The sequence below is a fragment of the Heterodontus francisci genome, chromosome 17 (assembly GCF_036365525.1).
Source record: "Heterodontus francisci isolate sHetFra1 chromosome 17, sHetFra1.hap1, whole genome shotgun sequence".
NCBI lineage: Eukaryota > Metazoa > Chordata > Chondrichthyes > Heterodontiformes > Heterodontidae > Heterodontus > Heterodontus francisci.
In genome coordinates this window covers 10,857,494-10,880,029 of record NC_090387.1, presented here as the reverse complement: position 1 = coordinate 10,880,029, position 22,536 = coordinate 10,857,494, and the positions used below count along the sequence as shown (strand labels likewise).

General features: G+C 42.9%; 1 protein-coding gene across 2 annotated transcripts in view; it reads right to left on the bottom strand.

Moving 5' to 3' along the window:
• Positions 1–2,444: 2,444 nt before the first annotated feature.
• The window catches only part of LOC137378719 (cadherin-8-like), a 194,578-nt gene continuing 174,486 nt past the window's right edge, over positions 2,445–22,536 (bottom strand). For both annotated transcript variants that reach the window (XM_068049077.1, XM_068049078.1), the window contains exons 11-12: positions 6,732–6,983; positions 2,445–4,321 (exon numbers count right to left, since the gene is read on the bottom strand). In XM_068049077.1, the coding sequence (XP_067905178.1) occupies positions 3,828–4,321; positions 6,732–6,983 (746 nt within the window). In that variant the 3' untranslated portion in view covers positions 2,445–3,827. The remainder of the gene's footprint in view (positions 4,322–6,731; positions 6,984–22,536) is intronic.

Genomic DNA, 22,536 nt, shown 5'->3' with positions numbered 1-22,536 from the left:
CTCAAGTCTCTGGATTAGATTTGATCCATCAAGTCTTCTCACTCAAAAACATTAATACTACCACTGAGCCAAAAGTGACACTTCTAGTTGTGAGTAAGTGAATTAACATTAGCTCAATAATTTATGTTTTCCACATGAATTAAGCATTTATAATAAATCTTCTCAATACTGAATTCTACTCATTATTCACTGAATGAGGCAGTTTTTTTTTAATTAAATTGTTTTTGTAGGAAAGTTCCAGAACTAAACAACATCACAAAACCCTAGATCTAAACAGCAAAACCCAATTCAATTATTCATACTTCTTTTTGGGCATCATTGGCATTTTTCCTTTAATTATTCCTAGTCAGAAAGGAAAATGCTTCTAACCATAGCCCTTTTACTAAATCAAGTAAGCTTGATAAAAGTTAAAGGTTTCAAGGCTGAAAGAGTAGGAGAGAAGACAAGGTAAATCAAGAAATGGGAGATGATTGAGACAAGCTTGTGTCTTTAAAAACCTGTAGGAGGAAGACTAGTTTGAGGGAGATGAGGAGTGCCCCAGTCCTTGGAATAAGCTGGAGTAGAAGATGATGAAATCTTGTCATTTTAACACAGTGAGCATTCAGGGAGGAGGAAGAATGTGTAAGATCGAATAATGAGATAACTCCTACCATTTTGGGCTGCTAAGTGGCAAATAACATCCACGCCACACAAGTTCCAGGCAACAACCACCTCAACAAGAGAGAATCTAATCATCTCCCCTTGACATTCAAGAGCATTACCATTGCTGAATCCCCCATTATCAACATGCTGGGAATTCCCACTGACCAGAAACTGAACTGGCCCAGCCACATAAATACTGTGGCTACAAGAGCAGGTCAGAGGCTGGGAATTCTGCGGCGAGTAACTCACCTCCTGATTCCCCAAAGCCTGTCCACCATCTACAAGGCACAAGTCAGGAATGTGATAGAATAGTATCCACTTGCCTGGATGGGTACAGTTCCAACAACACTCAAGAAGCTTGACACCATCTAGGACAAAGCAGCCTGCTTGATTGCGCACCATCCACCACCTTTAACATTCACTTCCTTCACCACCGACGCACAGTGGCAGCAGTGTGTACCATCTACAAGATGCACTGCAGCAACTCACCAAGGCTCCTTAGACAGCACCTTCCAAACCTGCGACCTCTACCACCTAGAGGACAAGGGCAGCAAATACATGGGAACATCACCACCTGTAAGTTCCCCTCCAAGTCACACACCATCCTGACTTGGAACTATATCGCCGTTCCTTCACTGTCACTGGGTCAAAATCCTGGAACTCCCTTCCTAACAGCATTGTCGATGTACCTACACCCCAAGGATTGCACTTGTTCAAGAAGGCAGCTCACCACCACCTTCACAAGGGCAATTAGGGATGAGCAATAAATGCAGGCCTACGCCCATTAATTAATTTTTTAAAAATCCCATTCACCCATCGCCTCTGTGTTCGCTGACTTACAACAGCTCAGAAGTCTGGCAACTTCTCAATGAAAAATGCTCATCCTTGCTTTCAGATCCCTCCATGGCCTCACCCCTCCCAATCTCTGAAACTTCCTCCAGCCCTACACCCATCTGAGATACCTGTTCTTCGTCAATTCTGGCCTCTTCCCCAATTTTAATTACACAACTATTGCCTTCGGCTGTCTAGGTTCCAAGCTCTGAAAGTCCCTCCCTAACCCTTCACCTCTCTTCCACTGTCTCCTCCTCCTTTAAGACAATTCTTAGAAGCTACTTTCTGTCACCTGTCCGAATATTTCCTTATGTGGCTCGATGTCCAATTTTGTTTGATAATGTTCTTGGGAAGTATCTGGGCATGTTTTACTACATGAGGAGTCTGGACAGAGAAACTGTTCCCACTCGTGAAAGGATCGAGAATGAGAGGGCACAGATTTAAATTATTTAGTAAAAGAAGCAAAAGCGACATGAGGAGAAACTTTTTCAGGCAGCAAGTGGTTAAGGTCTGGAACGCACTGCCTGAGAGTGTGGTGGAGGCAGGTTCAATCAAGGCATTCAAAAGGGAATTAGAGAGTTATATGAAAAGGAAGAATGTGCAGGGTTACGGGGAGATGGCGGGGGAGTGACACTCGGTGAAATGGTCATTAGGAGAGCCAGTACGGACACAATGGGCTGAATGACTTCCTTCTGTGAATGAAGGTGTTATATCAATGCATGTTGTTGTTGAGAGGAAATTTAAGGGGGTAAATGATCACAGAGAAAATATATAAAGACAACAAAGCTTGTGTGGAGGGAGTTTGAAGGAAGGCAGGCAGGAAGGATGGAATACCTATCAAAGGACAAGCTTGTTTTTACCTAGACTAATTCTAATCTTCTTTGTGTAACACCACAGGCCATCCAAAGCAATAGGAAAGTGGGGCCCAACCAATCAGAGGTCTTACTAGCAAAACAAGCAGAGGCATAATCTGCAATATTTATAAAAATATATTTCACAAAGTAGGAAACAATACAGAGGTTCCTCTGATGTACAATACATGGAGTAAAATAATTGAAACATACAAGTAAATAGCATTAAAGCAACGTATAAAATTAATAAGGGCTCTTTTTGTGTGCGTAATATACAATACTCTGAAATGTAATATTTCCCATTAAAAATTGGCAATGCACGTAGCTTTCAGTGCTGTTATCATCAAATTTGTGTGCAAGAGCTATCGTGCATAGCCAAAGTACATTTTCCAAAAAGAAAAAGCCACAAAAGTAAACAATAAATCTATATATACATAACAAAAAACATTTTTTAAACCATTTTCATTTTTTTTTTGAAATTACACAGTGAAGCACAATAAGCACATGTTTGACACCGCTACTGTACTGTGTAATGAGTGTGTATCTAAAGGTTTGGGATTCAAATATTCACATGATCTCAGCTCCATTCCAGCTGTTGTACTTGGCTTACTGGCAATGGGCCAGTAGGCCTGTGCATGCAAGTACTTTACATAACCCAAAATGATCATTGCCATACATTTTAAATTGTCTGGTCTTCTGGCAAGTTCTCATCGAGAGACTCTCAGGTATTTTATCAACTTTAAACTTGGCATGAGATTTTTTTTTTAAAAGTCCCTAAAAAAGATTTGATTGTTTTCAGTGTGTGTGTGTGTGTTGTATCCTTGAGTCCCCTACCTGAGTTGGTGATTTGCTTCTGCCGTCCTTACTTGCCGCCTACTTTTAGATGCACTCTTTTGACTGGAATGGACATGGAGCATGAGCATATTATGAAGCCTAAGGGCACTCTGATAGAGTGCACTGTGTCTACTTGTGTGACTACCAATCACAAAGAAACACTCGATTACACCTCAGCTAATATTACTGCAGGGGGAAGGAGCTGGTATTGGTTTCAAAGCTTTATGATGTCCTGTCACAGCTATCCCCTTCATTTCCTTTGGTTACTTTCATCAGTTCCGCGATAAAGACATCAATATTGCTTCACTTTGGCTCGGCAAGATCTTGGTCTGCAAGCAGAGAAAAGCCACGGTCTACGGAACCAGGTAGGAAGCACTGTAAGATTCCAGCGTGTCCTCCGCTTGAACATTAGTCTGTACAAGAACCAGGAAACCAAAACCTGCCTAAACAATCCACATAAATCCACACTTCACAAGAGTAAAACACTCATACAATCTGCAATATTTTTTAGTTCAATATTACAATGAGCTGGACTTCAAGGATGAAAGGAGCTAATGTTGACTGCATCTAAAAGACTGGCCAGCTTATCCATTGTTAATGATTGGCAACCCTATAATTATACACCACTGTCCTTTAAAATGTCGGGCAATTGTTAATTCCAAGTTGGAGTCAAGTTTCTCTGTCACTCTCTCCAACTGCATACATATCTCCGAGTTTTTTAAACCGTGGGCCCCACTCCTTGAGGTAGTCAAAGTTCTGCTCTGAATCTGTTGATGTTGTTTCTAGTGAGCTCAGTGAGCCAGCTATTGATCCTCTTCCTTCGTAGCCGTAGATCTGGATGGAATCATAGGGAGGGGCAGTTGGATCAATGTCGGCATCGTGAAGCCTTACATTAATGAACTCATCCACGTCAACTCCATTAGGGACAGGTGGGAAGCCTTGCCTGGGTACGTACTGCAGGTCAGGTTTGATGTCCTTCCGAGGCAGGAATCCATTGAAACCATCAGGGTTTTGTAAAGTGGCGATATCAAATGCTTCTGTGTCCTCTTCTCCACCACCTTCGTCATCATAGCGAATGATGTTTTCTCTCACATCTTCATCGTCCTTAATAATAAGAGGCTCATTTTTGTGCCTTCTTAAAGTTACAAAGAGTACCACAATAACTGTGAACAAAACATAACACAGCAATTAATTCAAGAATGTAGCCCACCAGTCCAATTTTGTTTCCCTTTTGTTTCCAGTCCCCCCCCAACCCCCCAACACACCATTATTCTTTGACTTCTTTTCGCTCTTCCTCTCCTGAAGATACTAGGTGAGAATGGACTGCCCAGGTAACTAATGGAGACAGATAGAAGGGAAAAGCTGATGGAATAATTGGATGGATTTTGAGTGAGTTGGCAAATAAGATGGAACAAGCAAGATGAACTGCAGGTTCTTATAATGGACTGTGATGCATTAATTTCCTATGTTGTGGTTATATGGATGCTGGCAGCCCTCAGCTCCCTTGACCAAGTGCCCATTCTCCCACATAGGACCCTAGACAATAAGGGTTGGCAGTACGCTTGACCACAGTACACACTGCAGCTCAACCCAATCTGTCTAATTGTGCACACTTTCCAACAATAAGGAGCACTCTAATCACAGATCCAGTTGAGATCTGGTAACTCTGCACAGTCTAAGGTTAGAACTTAGAACCTTCTGGGCTGTATGGAAAAGTGTCACAGCTGGTTAGCATATGTACCCACTGAGCTGAAGAATCTCTTGGCTGTCTAACTGGAGAAGACAGTTATTGAACAACATGTTGCATGTTGCTAAACCACTGTCGCCATATTGTTTAGTTTAATATTCAAATTCTGCAATGGGAAAAGTTACACATTACTCTAGTCTCTCATTTAATACAGCTCTTCCATCCTTTGCAAATAGGTTTTGCTGCAGAGAGGTCAGGTGGAAGGAACACACACAATATGGGATTCCATAAAGTGTACTGGCTTTACTGGCTGGACTCAGTCACTGCCTAATGTGGAACTGAGTCATACAGATCAGGAATTCCCAATGTGATCCTCAGTCTGTGTTACATTACCAAATCACAACTACAGTGGTGATAAGGGAACCACAACTGGCTTGAGTGCTCTTGGGATAATGAGAGGAACAAAACATCTTCCAAAGTTCCTACTTTGATCTCAGCTGGAAAGTGCATATGCCTCGGTGTCAGCTGAGGACAAGGTTAGGCTTCGTGTCCTTCTCAAGGCCAAATAGAATGTTGGTATTCACTGTCCAGGGTCACATATGAAAACTTGTAACTTGGGGAGGATTTTGTCGTGGGATGACTTTAAGGGGGGATCATCTTAAGGACTGCAAGTGAACCTCAACAGAGGAAGCAATGTCGAGTCACACATGACCAATTAGTTGTGGGTGGAGCTCGAGATAGTACGATGTGTTCAAGACTAGCTCATGCAATTAATACTTATGTATATATGTTCCAATTCTGTTATAATAAAACCCCATGTTTATTTTGAATATTACTTGTATTCCCATGACTCTTAACAATAGATCACACACCAAGAGACGAGTAATATGACAGGTTTTGTACTCAGAATCAATACTCTAATACTGATTGTCTCTCCGAAGCCGACATACAAATTACTATCCTTTGAAAGCTTTCCATGCACGGCCCTACGGCAGGATGGCACACATAAGGGTTGCAACTTACATTTGAATTTGTTACAACACCGAAATTTTAACAGCAAATTCTCTAACATAGCTTACCTGTGTGATGGATGTTCAGTTACTGACACATAATGCGGGCTGTAGGATAGTCACATTCAAGCCATCAAAGAGCCAGCACTGCGAAAAGTGCATTGGTGCAGTGAAATTTAGCAGTGATATCTGTCGCTGTTGAGCAACATAGATACGTGCTGGCCTTGATCAACAATGCAGTAGTTAATTGTTTGATAGATCTATGAGGAACAAATTAGTTGATACTGCAAATGATGCATAAGTTAAGGGGTGAATGTAGAAAAGTTGAAGGAGAAAGTGACTTCAATTGCATCAAGTGACATTTCCCACTGAGAAAGAAGGGTCACTAGATTTAAGAAAAAAGGAAGGAATGGCTTGCATTTATTTGGCACCTTTCAAGAACTCATGATGTCTCAAAGCTCTATCCAGCCAATGAAGTGTTGTTGAAGTATAGTCACTGTTGTTATATAGGAAATGTAGTAGCTAATTTTTGCACAGCAAGCTCCCACAAACAGCAATGAGATAATAACCAAGTCATTTGTTTTAGTAATATTGGTTGATGGAAAAATGTTGCCAGGACACTGGGAAGAACTCCCCTACTCTTCTTCTAAATACAGCCATGGGATCTTTTATGTCCACCTGAGAGGTCAGATGTAGCCTTGTCTCATTTGAAAAGATGGCATCTCTGATAGTGCAGCACTCCTCAGTCTGGATTGGAGTGGGACATAGACCTATGACCTCCAAACTCAGAGGTGAGGGTGCTACCACTGAACTACAGCTGATAACTCCAAATGTTACTGTTAGCTTATGTATGGCATACTGCAAATTCATACATACCCAGGAGGAGGATAATGCAGGCTAATATTGCTATTAAAGCCCCCATGCTTAGCCCGATGGGCAAAACGAAAGCTTCCACATTGCAGGACTGTACGCTTCCGTCAGTGCTGCAGCCACAGACCCTGATGGTAAGTGTGTTGGTGCTGCTCAGGGGTGGGTTCCCACTGTCTGAGATTATGATGGGCAAGAAGTAAACATCCTGTTTCTGTCTGCTGAATCCATTGTGTCTTGTCAAGATACTGACTGAGTTATCTAGAGGAAAATAAAGTAAAAATCAAAATCCAGGCCACGTTGATTTCCATCGCCACCACAACAGTTTTTCTTTAACCCAGTTCAGTGTTTGGTTTCTATAGAAACCCATGACAATATTTAGCAACAATTTGTATTTATATAGCACCTTTAACATAGCAAAAAAGATGCTTCACATGAGTGTATCAGGCAGAATTTGACACCGGGTCATGTAAGGAGATATCAGGACAGCTAAAAAAAGAAAGAATTGCATTTATATAGAACCTTTCATGACCGAAGGACATTCCGAAGTGCTATCTTTAGAGCCAATTTAAATACTTTGTCATGTGTTCTCATTACTGTAGTCAGGCAAGCCCCCCACCTACCAAGACTGAGGCACACATGATTTCGCCACATGAACAGTAAAACTTAAAATTACAAGCCCCTCTCCATTTTATTTTTCTTCTGTTCTTTTTTGTCCCTATTTGCATGTGTGTATCACGTGTGCATGCTAGCGTGGGCATGTCATATATCCGTAGGCATTAACAGTATTAGAGTTTAAGTTTAAGGGTTAATAAATTTCACTTTTCTTCTTTGAACCTAAAGAAAACCTGGTGTGCTCATTTCTTTGCCTTATAATTAGAAAGCTGTGAACAAGGATTCACAAAGGGGGAGCTCAAAACACAGTGTGTTTAAAATTAAACTCTGTTACAATAAACATAGAAACGTAGAAAATAGGAGCAGGAGCAGGCCATTCGGCCCTTCGAGCCTGCTCCGCTATTCATTATGATCAGGTCTGATCATCCAACTCAGTAACCTGTTCCTGCTTTCCCCCCATATCCTTTGATCCCTTTAGGTCCAAGAGCTATATCAAACCCCTTCTTGAAAACATACAATGTTTTGGCCTCAACTGCTTCTGTGGTAGCGAATTCCACAGGCTCACCACTCTCTGGGTGAAGTAATTTCGCCTCATCTCAGTCCTGAAAGGTTTACCCAGTATCCTTAGACTATGACCCCTGGTTCTGGACTCCCCCACCATCGGGAACATCCTTCCTGCATTTACCCTGTCAAGTCCTGTTAGAATTTTATATGTTTCTATGAGATCCCCCCTCACTCTTTTGAACTCCAGGGAATGTAATCCTAACCGACTCAATCTCTCCTCGTGAAGACAGTAAAGGACACCTAGACACATTTCTCACCTGGTTGTAACAGAAATTTGGGTGCTAGCATCCAGAATTTTTCCCACAAACGAGTGAAATTGGAAATGGGAAGCTAAATTGTTCCCAATCAAAAAGAGAAAAATTTTAATACAGGTTTTCTTGTGGTTGTGTATGATTGAATACTAACATGTCTACAACTGAAGCTAGTAGCTCTCCAAGCCAGGCTGAAGTAACTTGGGATAAGTTAAAAGCACTGTCTATGCAGGAGTTGAGGAAAATGGCTGAGCAGTGTGGGATCACTGTACGTGGCAAGGCTAGGAAGTCTGAACTCCTGAGGCTAGTGGCCAATCATTTTTCCCTTGAATATGAAGAAGCGGAAGCAGTGTTAGAAGCAGACCCCGACAGGGTATTGTTAGCAAAGATACAATTGGAACAAAGGAAACTTGAATTAGGGGAAAGAGAAAAAGAGGGAGAGAGGCAGGAGAGGGAGAAAGAGAGAGCCTTCCAGAAGGAACAGGAAGAGAAAGAGAGAGCCTTCCAAAAGGAACGTGAAAAAAATTAAAGACAGGAGAAGGAACGAGAGGGAGAAAGAATATTCCGGAAGGAATGGGAAGAGAGAGAGTTGAATTGGTTTGAGTTAACTAGGGGGCGACAGAGTAACCCTAGTGAAAGCATGGTCAATATGGAGGAGCATAATTCAGGGCTGGGTACAAAATTGCTAAAATGCATTCAATTAATTCCAAAATTCAATGAGGAAGATGTGGAAGCATTTCACATGTAATTTGAGAAACTGGCAAGTCAGCTAAAATGGCCAACTGAGACCTGGTCCCTTTTAATACCAAGCAAACTAACCGGAAAAGCACATGAGGTTTATTCCTTGTTGCCAGATGAGAGTTCATCAAATTATGTACTGATCAAAAAGGGCAAATGAATTAGTACCTGAAGCCTATCACCAAAAGTTTAGAGCCGTCAAAAAGCAAGCCAATCAAACTTATCTGGAGTTTGAAAGAAGTAAGCAGCTGTCTTCTGACCAGTGGCTGAGGGCTTTAAAAATGCAGCTCGGCTATGAGACTCTCAGAGAAGTAATCCTGTTAGAGGAATTTAAAAACTCTCTCCCATTCTCAATAAAAACCCACGTAGAGGAGCAGCGGGTTCAGGGAACCCGGCAAGTGGCCGTTCTGGCCGATGAGTTTACTTTAATTAATAAGTCGGTTTCCCAGGGAAGAACCTTTCCTAATCACCCCCACAAATCCAAAAAGGACAAATGGTGGGAAGGTGATCTCTGCCCAGGCAGTCCTGGGAGGGAAAGGAAAGTGGAGATACAGGGAGCCCTCCTCTAGCCTAAAAGGAAGGTGCTGTGAGCAAGAGTGCGACCTGGAGATCTGTGTACTTTCATTGTAATAAGGCAGGGCATTTAAAAGCTGACTGCTGGAAACTAAAGGGGGAAACCGGCAGGGTTAATCCGGGCACACCCACTCAGTGAAGGTGAGGGCCTGATGCAAACACAGAACAAGCTGTGGCTTTAACTGCAGTCAGAGTGCAACCCAGGAAGCTTACTATGGCCAGTGCTGGAAAAGTTAAGAGGATTCCTGAAGGTTATCAGGGTTTTGTATTTGAAGGGAAAGTAACCCCATATCCCTTGAGTGGGGCAAGCAAGCCCATAGTGATTCTCAGGGACACAGGGACCACTAGATCCCTTTTACTGGGAAAAGGCCTGACCTTTCCCTCAGAGAGTGCAGTGAACACCAAAATGGTCTGAATGGATTGGAGGGCAGTGTATGCCTGTACCTGTATACCAGGTGCACCTGGAGTGCAAATTAGTTTCGGGACCGGTGACTCTAGGGATCGTCTCTAGTTTGCCTATGGATGGTGTTGACCTGCGCCTAGGTAATGATCTGGCGGGGGTAAAGGTGGTAGCCATCCCCCGGTAGTGAAAGACCACAGGAGGTCAAAAAGACAGGACAGTGGGAGGAAACGGTCCCCTGCAGAGTCCCTGAATGTGTAATGGATTAGTCCATGATCAAACCAGCAACCCCAGAGGAGACTGCATTGGAACTGCAGGCAAATAACCATGAGCTCTGCCTGTCCAAGACTTTCTTTGGAAAGTTAAGAGACCCAAGGAATGAATTAAATGGATTTTCCCTAGCTGAGGCTCAGCGAGCCGACCCAATATTGCAAGAGTTAGCACAGGCTGCCCAGTCTGCAAGTGAAACAGAGGGAGTCCCTGACTGCTACTATTTAAAGAATGAGGTACTGATGACAAAATAGAGTCCTCCTCACAGACTTGAGGGCAAGGAGTGGACAGTAGTTCACCAGTTAGTGGTGCCACAGACGTACTGGGGAGAAATATTAAGAAAGTCCTATGGGACTACAGTGGCTGTACATCTGGTATACGAAACACCAAAGCCCACATAAGACAGCAGTTTGATTGGCCAAAACTCCACAAAGATGTGGTGGAGTACTGCAGGATTTGCCACATGTGCCAGGTTGAGGGGAAACCCCAACCTACAGTGAAACCTGCACCCCTAAGTCCTGGACTGGTGTTAGGAGGACCCTCCAGCAGAAGGCTGGTAAACTGTAAGGGAGACAGGCAGGCACACGGCTGGCAAAAGTTTAGAAAGAGAAGGGGAAAAAGTGACCAAGAAGGCAGGTTAAAGGAAGTCCGGGAGGAATCCCGGATGAAAGCCCCTAATGTCTGGTCAGCCAACCCCAAAAAATTTGAAAAGTTAGACCCCACATCCTCCTATGTAAATGCAGACTCTCGAATCACCCCACTAGTTGCTAACAGCATTTACAGGAACCTGCAGAGACAAAGAGAGACCTCTAAGGGGCAGAGAAACCGTGAGTGTGATGTCTCACCTAGTTGAAGTGCCACAGGAGAGTGCAGCCAAGTCTGCACAAATACCTACAGGTAGGAGTGTCCCTGAGAACAAAGGGGAGAGTAACAAAGACTCCTCCCCCACAGTCAAAGGAAAAGGGAACCACCCATCCTCTGAAGTCAAAAGTCTTTGCATGACTCAGAGTTCAGGATAGCCTCGCCCACTATCAACTCTCCTGCGAGATAAAAGGGGCAAATTAAGACAGCCCTGACACCCAGAACACCATTCTTAATACGCTTTAAGATTGGTGAATGAATGGAAATGGTTGAGAGAAATGCATGGTTTTTCTTTCTATATCTTATATTTCTCTCAAACCCTGTAATGAAATGTGTCATTTTTCCTCAAACTGCATTTCATTTCCTTGAGTGTGGAGTGTCAGGCAAACCCACCACCCCCCCCCCCCCACCTACCAAGACTGAGGCACACATGATTGTGCCACATGAACATTAAAACTTAAAATTGCAAGTCCCTGACTGGAAAGACATTTGCATAGTAACATACAACGTTGGAACAAAGGGACCCAGTCTTTTGCTTCCCTAATAAGCAGAAGAAGTGGTCAGACTAGCTTTAGTCACATGACTGACTGACTGTTGGAGTTTTTATGAATTTGAATTTCCAACAGGGGAAGAAATCAGAAAACACTTTTCTCCTGGACTGAGAACACCTTTCTCCTGTCTGCTCTCATCTCACTCTCACCAGCTTCGGAAACCACTGAAGACATAGGAACCCCAAGATAGAAAAGTCTCCTAAAGTGAACAAGGTTTAAGAAGAATACTGGGCCTCAATGAAAAGTAAGAGCTGTCAACAATCAAGGACTCTACGGCGAGCTGGAAACACAGAACCAGTAACAAGAAACCCCCTTTTACAGACTGTCTCAAACCTCTCCATTTTATTTTTCTTTTGCTCTTTTCTGTCCCTATTTGCATGTGTATCAAGTGTGCATGTCGTATATCCGTGGGCGTTAACCATATTAGCGTTTAAGTTCAAGGCTTAATGGGGCGCACAGTGGCACAGTGGTTAGCACCACAGCCTCACAGCTTCAGCAACCCACTTTCAGTTCTGGGTACTGCCTGTGCAGAGTTTGCAAGTTCTCCCTGTGACCGCGTGGGTTTCCGCCGGGTGCTCTGGTCTCCTCCCACAGCCAAAGACTTGCAGGTTGAAAGGTAAATTGGCCATTATAAATTGCCCCTAGTGCAGGTAGGTGGTAGGAGAATGGTGGGGATGTAGTATGGAATATGGGATTAATGTAGGATTAGTATAAATGGGTGGTTGTTGGTCAGCACAGACTCGATGGGCCGAAGGGCCTGTTTCAGTGCTGTATCTCTAAATAATAAAAATAAAATAATAAATTTCACTTTTCTTCTTTAAACCTAAAGAAAACCTGGTGTGCTCATTACTTTGCCTTATAATTTGAAAGCTGTGAACAAGGCTTCACAAAGGGGCAGCTCAAAACACAGTGTGTATAAAATTAAACCCTGTTACAATAAGACCAGGTGAAGACAGTAAAGGACCCCTAGACTCATTTCTCACCTGATTGTAACACTGTACTGTAGAAAACGTGGCAGCCAATGTGTGCACATCAAGTTCCCACAGACAGCAATATGATAATGACCAGATAATGTTTTCTGTGATGTTGATTGAGGGATAAATATTGGCCAGGACACCGGGGATAACTCCCTTGTTCTTCTTCAAAGTCATGGCATGGGATCTTTTACATTTACCTGAGCGAGCAGATAGGGCCTCAGTTTAATGTCTCATCCAAAAGACAGGACCTCCGACAGTGCAGCATTCCCTCAGTACTACATTAGAGTGTCAGCTAGTATGTATTCACCTGTTTGCTGGATATTTATATATCTGATTTATCTCAGAGCAATGCAGAAATGACACGAGTTCTAAACCAACAACAGGTTTATTTCCAGTACTTTAAAATATCTCAGCACTTACAAGATTTCTACACATTGTCTCTACAGAACTCTCGGTTTTTATCAGAACATTCTTCTATGTAGTTTCAGTTTCATAACCCTGAATCTCCTCCCACAGGCTTAAGCAATTAAGCAGAGTGAACACTGATCAGCGGACAGACTAACACAACCAAACACAGATCAATTAAACTATTGAACAGTCCATCAGCCTGGATTTTTGTTCTGAAGTCCTGGCGTAGGGCTTGACCATAAGAGATTTTAAATAACATCTTAAAGCAGGAGAGATGGAGAAGTTTAGGGAGGAAATTCCAGAGTTTAAAGGCCTGAGCAGCTGAGGACAGCATGAATCACTATCACAAAGGATGAAAATTAGGGAAAATAAATTCATACAACAAACATCTTCCTATTGTTTTATTGGATCTCATTTCACAGGAACCTATTGCTGCAGAACATCTAATATGATAATCCACGTCACTTTCCCTTCTGTCAGACATTTGATTTCTTTATCACTAAAACTGATTAGAGGGTGACCAGATTAACAATGAAGTCACCCGATAAAACAATTCTTTCAGATGGTTTTCAAAAAAAAATCCAATTTGTTTGTTGTCAGGCTGCCAGCAACAACTGTACAATTGAATATCTTGAAGGAGATTGGAGGTTCTCCGCTCTAACTGGAGCGACAGACACCCCCAGGGAGGTTTTCAACATTTAAACATGCCCTTGAAGCAGATCCCACTCACCCATAAAATAATTTTCTAAAACCTGTAGCTTTTCTCGGAGCAGAACATTTTAAATTAAAATGCAAGGCCAACGAACTCCCTTTAGACTTGATTCAAAGTCAAGCATGTGGAACAAGTCACATAGCATCTCACCATTGCAATCAGGCCAAGATTTATACCTGCTGATGCCTAATTGGAAAATATACTCAGTGGGGGCAAGAGTCCAGGGAATGACATAAAGTCAGAGAGGTTTGATAGGTGCCTCATGTTTTTTCTGAGGGCAGTGTTGAAGAGCTGCCAATTCCTGGTTTGGTGTTGTTCACTTGCTGTAAGGTTATTGCTCAGTAACCTCTGAGGTGGGCAGTCTTAAGGACACTGGAATTTTCAGAGAAGGACATGGGGGTAAAATTCATCTTGAATGATAGCGCAAAACTGGACAATAGCAAATTGGCTTCCTCATTTTACATTCCATTAGATATTCATTTCCAAACAGGCTGCTGATTCTGCTCTAATGCCCAAGGCGACTTTCACCTTCAACAACTTTATTCCTTACTGAAAGATCAGTTCCACTTACCCACATCCTCACCTTATTTCTCAATCTGTTCTCTCTCCGGATTACATCTAATTATCTCTTGACCCATTTATACTGTCTGCTTCATTACCTGTCCCTGGTAAATTCTTCCACAACTCTATTAGCCTTTGGATGAAAAGTTCTCTCTGGATTCCTTTTATTCCTTCTACATACTTAATTTTTTTAATATCTTGTGTCCCGTAGGATTTGAACCATTTAACCACAATGAATAATTCCTCTTGATCCAGCATCATCAATTTATTTGGAAGCTTTTATTCTGCAACCTTGAAGTCTCCTTATGTACAATGAGGGCTTCCTTAATTTTTGCTCATATCTTAAATGCTTGATATCTAGTCATTTTATTACTCACTTCTGTCCCCTCTCAATGGTAATCTGTAGGGATAGATGGACAAGTATTTTCATCCTATTGATTTGGGTTGGATACAAATCTGTTTCCTTTAGATCCAAGAATGATATGGTAGGGTGGTTAGAATAAGGAACTTGCGACCTCAAGGAGTAGTTGATGCAAATGGTAAAGATACACTTAAGGAGAAGCTAGATAAACACATGAGGGAAAAGGAACAGATGGATATGTTGGTAGAGTTTGATGAAAAGGGGGAGGAAGCTCGTGTGGAACACAAACATAGCCTGGACCTACTGAGCTGAATAGCCTTTTTTTTATCCATTCTTGGGTTGTGGGACCACTGGCAAGGCCAGCATTTATTACCCATCTCTAATTGCCTTTGAGAAGGTGGTAGTGAGCCATCTTCTTGAACCGCTGCAGTCCATTTAGTGTAAGGACACCGACAGTGCTGTTAGGGTGGGATTTCCAAGATTTTGACCCAGCGACAGTGAAGGAACAGCAATTTAGTTCAAAGTCAGGATGGTGAGTGACCTGGAGGAGAACCTGCAGGTGGTGGCGCTCCTGTGCTGTATATTCTATGTAATTTCATGCAACCTGCTTTACCACCCAGCCCCCAATTTCTAGTTCTATGTCTTGTACCAAAGACTCATTGTACATCAATTAAGTGTTTCTAAACTGGTATTAATTTTTCTCGATATTTATGAAATTCTCCAATATGAGAGATGACAGACAATTTATAATTTACTGATACTGTTGGTTATTGAAGCTATTTGAAACATTGGTTGCTGACCTATATAAAATTTAATAGCAGCTGGAATTTATCTTTGACAATGGCAAAACAGGTGATAGTGAGTCAACAGCCCATTTTACACTATGCTTCATTTTCTTTTCCATTAGCAAATCCTTGACCCATTTATCCTCCCCAACCATCTCCAAACTCACTTTTTTCTCCGAGGTCTCTGTACATGTTGTCATCATTCATCTCAATGCCAATCTCTCCAAACACCTGTCTCACCACCTTCTCACAACATAAAAGCAGCCCTAGTTATCCTTTGCATTGTCTCTACTTATCCTCCTTGATTTACCTGCAGAATTTGATATTGATGACCACGGCATCTTCCTCTATTTCTCCTTCATTATCTATATCCATAGGATCGCCTTTCCATTATTCTATTTCTAACTATTCAAATGCAGCCAGTGTATCAACATCAAAGGTTCTGCTCCCTCTCCTGCACCATTTCCTTTGAAGTCCATAAAAATCTATGCTTAGTTCCCTTTTCATCCTTATTTACATACCGCTCCTTGGAAACATCATCTACAAGCATGGAGTAAGCTTTCAGATGTATGCTGATGATACTCAGCTCTATCTCTTATAGAAAAATTGAATCATAGAATGATTGCAGTATCGGAGGCAATTTGGTATGTCATGTTCATGCTGTTCATCAGTTCCCTTATCCGCTGTGTTTCTCCTTACTGTGCGAATACTGGTCTACCATCACCTCTTGGATGAGGCACAGCTTCCTTCATTTCAACAACAGTAAGATCAAAGCCATTGATCTTTTGGCCCACCACAAACTCCATGCTTATGTGACTGGCTCCACCCTGGGGATTCTCTCTAGCAATTTAGTTTTGGTATCCTATTCAACCCTGATCTTTAAACCCCAATTCCATTCATCACAAACAGCACTAATTTTCACTTCCGCAACACAGAAAATTTACATCAAAAAAGGCCATTTGATCCATTGTGTCCATGCCACCTCTTTACTAGAGCATACAAAACTAATCCCATTTCTCCACTATTCTTACATGTCTCTGTATCTTGCTATTTCAAATATTCAATTTATTCACTTAAAAGATGTAACAGTCTGTAACTCAACCTGTCCCTGAGGCAAAGGATTCCATGATCCAACAACCGTCTGAATAAAGAGATTTCTCCTCTTGATGATAAGTCCCTCTTGACTGACTTGCCTAACCAGAGGAAATAGTTTTTCCCTACATACTCTATCAAAACTCTTATAATTTCATAAACCTCTATTAAATATCATGTTACACCAAGGCAGCCTTGGTTTACTATCTCATCTGAAAGACAGCACCTCTGATAATGCAGCATTCCCTCAGTTCGATTTTGAAGTGTTAGCCTAGATTATGTACTCAGTCTCTGGAAAAGCTTCGAAACCTTCTTTTTTGAAGGTTTTTTGAAACATCAAAGGTGTGAATGCTACCCACTGAGCTAAGACTGACATCTGCACCAAAATCATGGTAGTGGAGCAGGTGAAACCCTGGGAAAATTCTGAGAGTTTGTCTCATTGTCTATCTGCATCGTACATTCTCTTTCTCACTGACACTTTCTCTCAAACCTGTTTTCACTTTTGTTCTCTGTCTGATGCCCTCTCAATCTATTCCTCCAGTGTTTCTATCTGTGGCTCACCTCCTGCGCCCTCAGTCTGATTGGCTGACTCTCTCTCTGTTACTTTCCTCCACAGTCCAATCCTTTGTGCTTTTCATTTTCACATTATTTTGACAATCAGTAACTAAATTTTTAAAGCAAAATCTCTCCCAAAGGTGATGATAATTGGTTCATTGAAGTAATTAAAACATTGAAACATCTCAACTGTGAAGCTATTCTTTCACTGTGATTTTGCAGAGTTGTTTAGAGATACAGCACTGAAACAGGCCCTTCGGCCCACCGAGTCTGTGCCAACCATCAACCACCCATTTATACTAATCCGACACTAATCCCATATTCCTACCACATCCCCACCTGTCCCTATATATTTCCCGACCACCTACCTATACTAGGGGCAATTTATAATGGCCAATTAACCTATCAACCTGCAAGTCTTTGGCATGTGGGAGGAAACCGGAGCACCCGGAGGAAACCCATGCAGACACAGGGAGAACTTGCAAACTCCGCACAGGCAGTAGCCAGAATCGAACCCGGGTCCCTGGAGCTGTGAGGCTGCGGTGCTAACCACTGCGCCACTGTGCCGCCCTGTGTCTACTAACTCTCCCCCATGGCCATTCTTCATATATTAACCCTGACAGAGGGTGTTGGGAGACTATTTGACATTGAACGGCATCAGGAATTTTTTTTTTCATTCCTGAGATGTGGGCATCGCTGGCTGAACCAGCATTTATTACCCATCCCTAATTGCCCTTGAGAAGGTGCCTTCTTGAACTGCTGCAGTCCATGTGTGGTAGGTACACCTACAGTGCTGTTAAGAAGAGAGTTCCAGGATTTTGACCCAGTGACAGTGAAGGAACGTCGACATAGTTCCAAGTCAGGATGCTGTGTGGCTTGGAGGGGAACTTGAAGGTGGTGGTGTTCCCATGCAACTGCTGCCCTTGTCCTTCTCGGTGGTGGAGTTTGCAGATTTGGAAGGAGCTGTCTAAGGGGCCTTGGTGCTTTGCTGCAGTGCATCTTGTAGATGGTACACACAATGTTGCCACTGCACATCGGTGGTGGAGAGAGTGAATGTTTGTAGATGGGATGTCAATAAAGCGGGCTGCTTTGTTCTGGATGGTGTTGAGCTTCTTGAGTGTTGTTGGAGCTACAACTATCCAGGCAAGTGGAGAGTATTCCATCACGCTCCTGACTTGTGCCTTGTAGATATTAGACAGGCTTTGGGTAGTCAGGAGGTGAGTTACTCGCCGCAAGATTCCTAGCCTCTGACCTGCTCTTGTAGCCACAGTATTTATATGGCTACTCCAGTTCAATTTTTGGTCAATGGTAACCAGCAGTAAGTTGATAGTGGGGGATTTAGCGATGGTAATGCCATTTAATGTCAAGGGGAGATGGCTAGATTCTCTCTTGTTGGAGGTGGTGATTGCCTGGCACTTGTGTGGCACGAATGTTATTTGCCACTTATCAGCCCAAGCCTGGATATTATCCAGATCTTGCTGCATTTCTACACGGACTGCTTCAGTATTTGAGGAGTTGCGAATGGTGCTGAACATTGTGCAATCATCAGTGAACATCCCCACTTCTGACCTTATGATTGAAGGAAGGTCATCTTCTATAATCCTAATCTTCTATATTCAAGGGAATACATAGGAAATAGGAACAGGAGTAGGCCATTTGGCCTCTTGAGCTTGCTCCGCCATTCAAATAGTTCACGGCTGATCTTCCACCTTCATGCCATTTTCCTATACTATCCCCATATTCTTTGATATCTTTAATATCTAGAAATCTATCGAGCTCTGTCTTGAACATATTCAATGGCTAAGCCTCCACAGCCCTCTGAGGTACAGAATTCCAAAGATCAACCATCCTTGTGGGCAGCAGAGTTCCAGGTCATTAACATTTGCAGCGTTAAAAAGTTCTTCCTCACATTCTCCTTTGCATCACCTGCCCAAAACCTTCAATCTGTGTCCCCTAGTCCTTGTACCGTCAGTGAATGGGAACATTTTTTCTTTGTCTAACTTATCTAAGCCTGTCATAATCTTGTACACCTCTATCACCTCTCCCCTCAATCTCTTTTGCTCCAAGGTTTGCTGAACGGCAACTCTCTGACACTTCCCCCCACTACCCTGTGGACCAGGATACCACCATCAAACATCAGTTGCTTTCCAAGACTGTCACTGACCTCATCTCCTCTGGAAATCTTGCCTCCACAGCCTCCAATCTCAAGTTCCCCCAACCCCATACCCCACCCCCTTCCACTTAATTTCCAAAATCCACAAGCAGGATTGCCCGGGTAGACCCATCAATTCAGCATGGTCCTGCTTCCTGCACTGATTCCTTCCTATCTCAACTTTTTTTTTCCCATTGTCCAGTCTCTTCTCATTTACATCCACAACTCTTCCGACACCTTCGGCCACTTTAACAGTTTCTATTTCCTGGCCCTAATTGTCTCCTTTTCACCATGGACGTCCAATCTCTACACCTCCATCACCCACCAGGATGGTCTGAGGGCTCTACATTTATTCCTCAAATGGAAGCCCAACCAGTCTCCATCCACCACCACCCACCTCTGCCTGACTGAAATTGTTCTTACATTGAACAAATTCTCCTCTAACTCCACTCACTTCCACCAAAATAGGTTTTGTAATGGAAATCCAGTATGGGTCCTAGCTATGCCTGCCTTTTTGTGGGATACGTGGAACATATCCTTATGTCCCCTCCTTCACCTCTTCTTCTGAAACATTGCTGACTGCATCGGTGCTGTTTCCTGCTCTTGAACCCAAACTGGAAAACTTAGTCAACTTTGATCCAATTTCTACCCTTCCCGCACGTTTACATGATCCATCTCCAACTCTTCCCTTCCTTGAGATCTCTGTTTTCATTTCTGGGGATAGGCTAAGGCCCAATATATGCTATAAAACCACTGACTCCGACAGTTACCTGAACTACACTTCCTTCCACCCCCATTTACTGTAAGGACTCTACTCCATTCTCCCTGCTTATCTGTCTCCTTCGTGTCTGCTCCGACGATGCCATCTTCCAGACCAGTGCTTCTGATACATCTTCCGATACCCTCGACCAAGGAATCCTCCCCATTATGATTGACAGAACCCTTGACCATTTCCCAGACTTCTGTTCTCACCCCTTCCCCTCCTTCCCAGAACCATGATAGGGTTTCTCTTGTCCTCACCTTCCACCCCACCAGCTTCCATATTCAACGGATTATCATCTGCCATTTCTGTCAACCTGGCGTGATGCCACCGCCAAACACATCTTCCTCTTCTCTCCTCTTTCAACATTCTCCCTCCGCAATGCCCTGGTCCATTCCTCAGTTACCCCCAACACCCACTCCCCTTCCCATGGCATCTTCCCATGTAAGTGTAGGAGATACAACAGCTGCCTTTTTACCTTCTCCCTTCTCACCATCCAAGACCCCAAACACTCCCTCCCGATGAAACAGCAATTTACATGCACTTCTTTCAATTTAGTATACTGCATTCACTGCTCACGGTGTGGTCTCCTCTACATCGAAGAGACTATCACAGAATGGGTGACCACTTTGCGGAACATCTCTATTCAATCCACAAGCATAACGCCAAGCTTCAGGTTTCCTGCCATTTTAATTCTCCACCCCACTCCCGCTCTGACCTCCCTGTCCTCGGCCTCCTACTCTGTTCCAATGAAGCTTAATGTAAACTTAAGGAACAGCAACTCATATTTCGATTAGGCACTTCACAGCTTTCTGGACTCAACATTGAGTTCAACAATTTCAGATCATCACCACTGCTCCCAACATTTTTTTATTATTAAATGGTAGCTATTGGTGATGATTCTGATTTCCCATTCACACCTCCTCTAGACCCATATTTTGTTTCTTTACTTGTCCCATTACCATCTCATAGTGCCTTGAACCATCATCCCTTTTGCCATTTAATCTCTCTTGCCCTCTACCCGATCACAAACCTTTCTTTTCATCCACCCTGAGGAAGGATGTTCTTGCTATAGAGGGAGTGCAGTGAAGATTTATCAGTCTGATTCCTGGGATGGCGGGACTGACGTATGAGGAGAGATTGAGTCGGTTCGGATTATATTCGCTGAAGTTCAGAAGAGTGAGGGGGGATCTCATAAAAACCTATAAAATTCTAACAGGACTTGACAGGGTAGATGCAGGAAGGATGTTCCCAATGGTGGGGGAGTCCAGAACCAGGGATCATTGTCTAAGGATATGGAGTAAACCTTTCAGGACTGAGATGAGGAGAAATTTCTTCACCCAGAGAGTGGTGAACCTGTGGAATTCGCTACCACAGAAAGCAGTTGAGGCCAAAATATTGTATGTTTTCAAGAAGGAGTTAGATATAGCTCTTGGGTCTGAAGGGATCAAAGGGTATGGGGCGAAAGCAGGAACAGGCTACTGAGTTGGAAGATCAACCATGATCATAATGAATGGCGAGCAGGCTCGAAGGGCCAAATGGCCTACTCCTGCTCCTATTTTCTATGTTTCTATGTTTCACTGCCTCTGCACTTGCTTAAAACTTGTTACAGCTCTAATTTTTTCCAGGTCTACTGACAGGTCACTGAACTGAAATGTTAACTCTGTTTCTCTCTCCTTCTCAAGGACAATTAGGGATGGGCAATAAATGCTGGCCTAACCAGCGACGCCCACATCCCAGGAACGAATAAAAAAAATGTTGCCAGATCTGCTGAGTATTTCCAACTTCTGCAGTTTTTATTTCACCTTTTTGTATTCAGCAAGAATTCCTGCTCCTGATCACTACCCTTAAACTCCTGCTGGAAAGTTTGAACACGGAAGTTGGATGAGGACAGGATTGGACTCAGCTGTGATGCCAGCCAATCCCTCTCACGTTCCCCCCAAACACCCACCATGTTCAAACGACCTGCTGACTTACTCTGTCTGGGCTCACACAAGAGCAGCCACTTGGGGAATGTTTAGAAGTGGGCCAAGGTCTGTAGATCTTACCTTGGCAAGGATCAAATGAGATAGATCTTTAACATGGCCCAGCTTGGCATAAAGCTGGAGTCAAGGATCAGGAGAGCAGGGGAAATCAAAGAGCTCAAAGCAATCACTTGTAACTGAGTCCAAAAAGGTAAAAGAGGTAGAGATGAATTCTTTCACTTTTACCAACAACCCAATTACTTCCATAAGGTTGAGTTTCACTTCTGCGCTTAGATCAATGTTAATTTGGTATTGCTATTTCCTTCACTGAATTAAAAAGTTGAATGCATTTTACAAAACCGAAATTATATTTTCCGCAATCAGAAACTGGTAGTTCTTTTTGAAATAGTTTTTTGTAGTACGAAGCAATTTATTGTGACAATTCACAGCCATGTGACTATTTGAAGAGTGCTAAAAATATACACCCAGGCAGCTCTATTCCTTAACTTACTGAGATGAGAGTGATTCAACCAGCACCTGCGTCTTTAATATACAGGCAGATGGGTGGGAGGGGAATACAAGGCAAAAAACACAATTGAAGGTTAGGGAATAACATATACAAAACACTAGTTCTGCACTAGTAGGTTATAACATCTGATTCCTA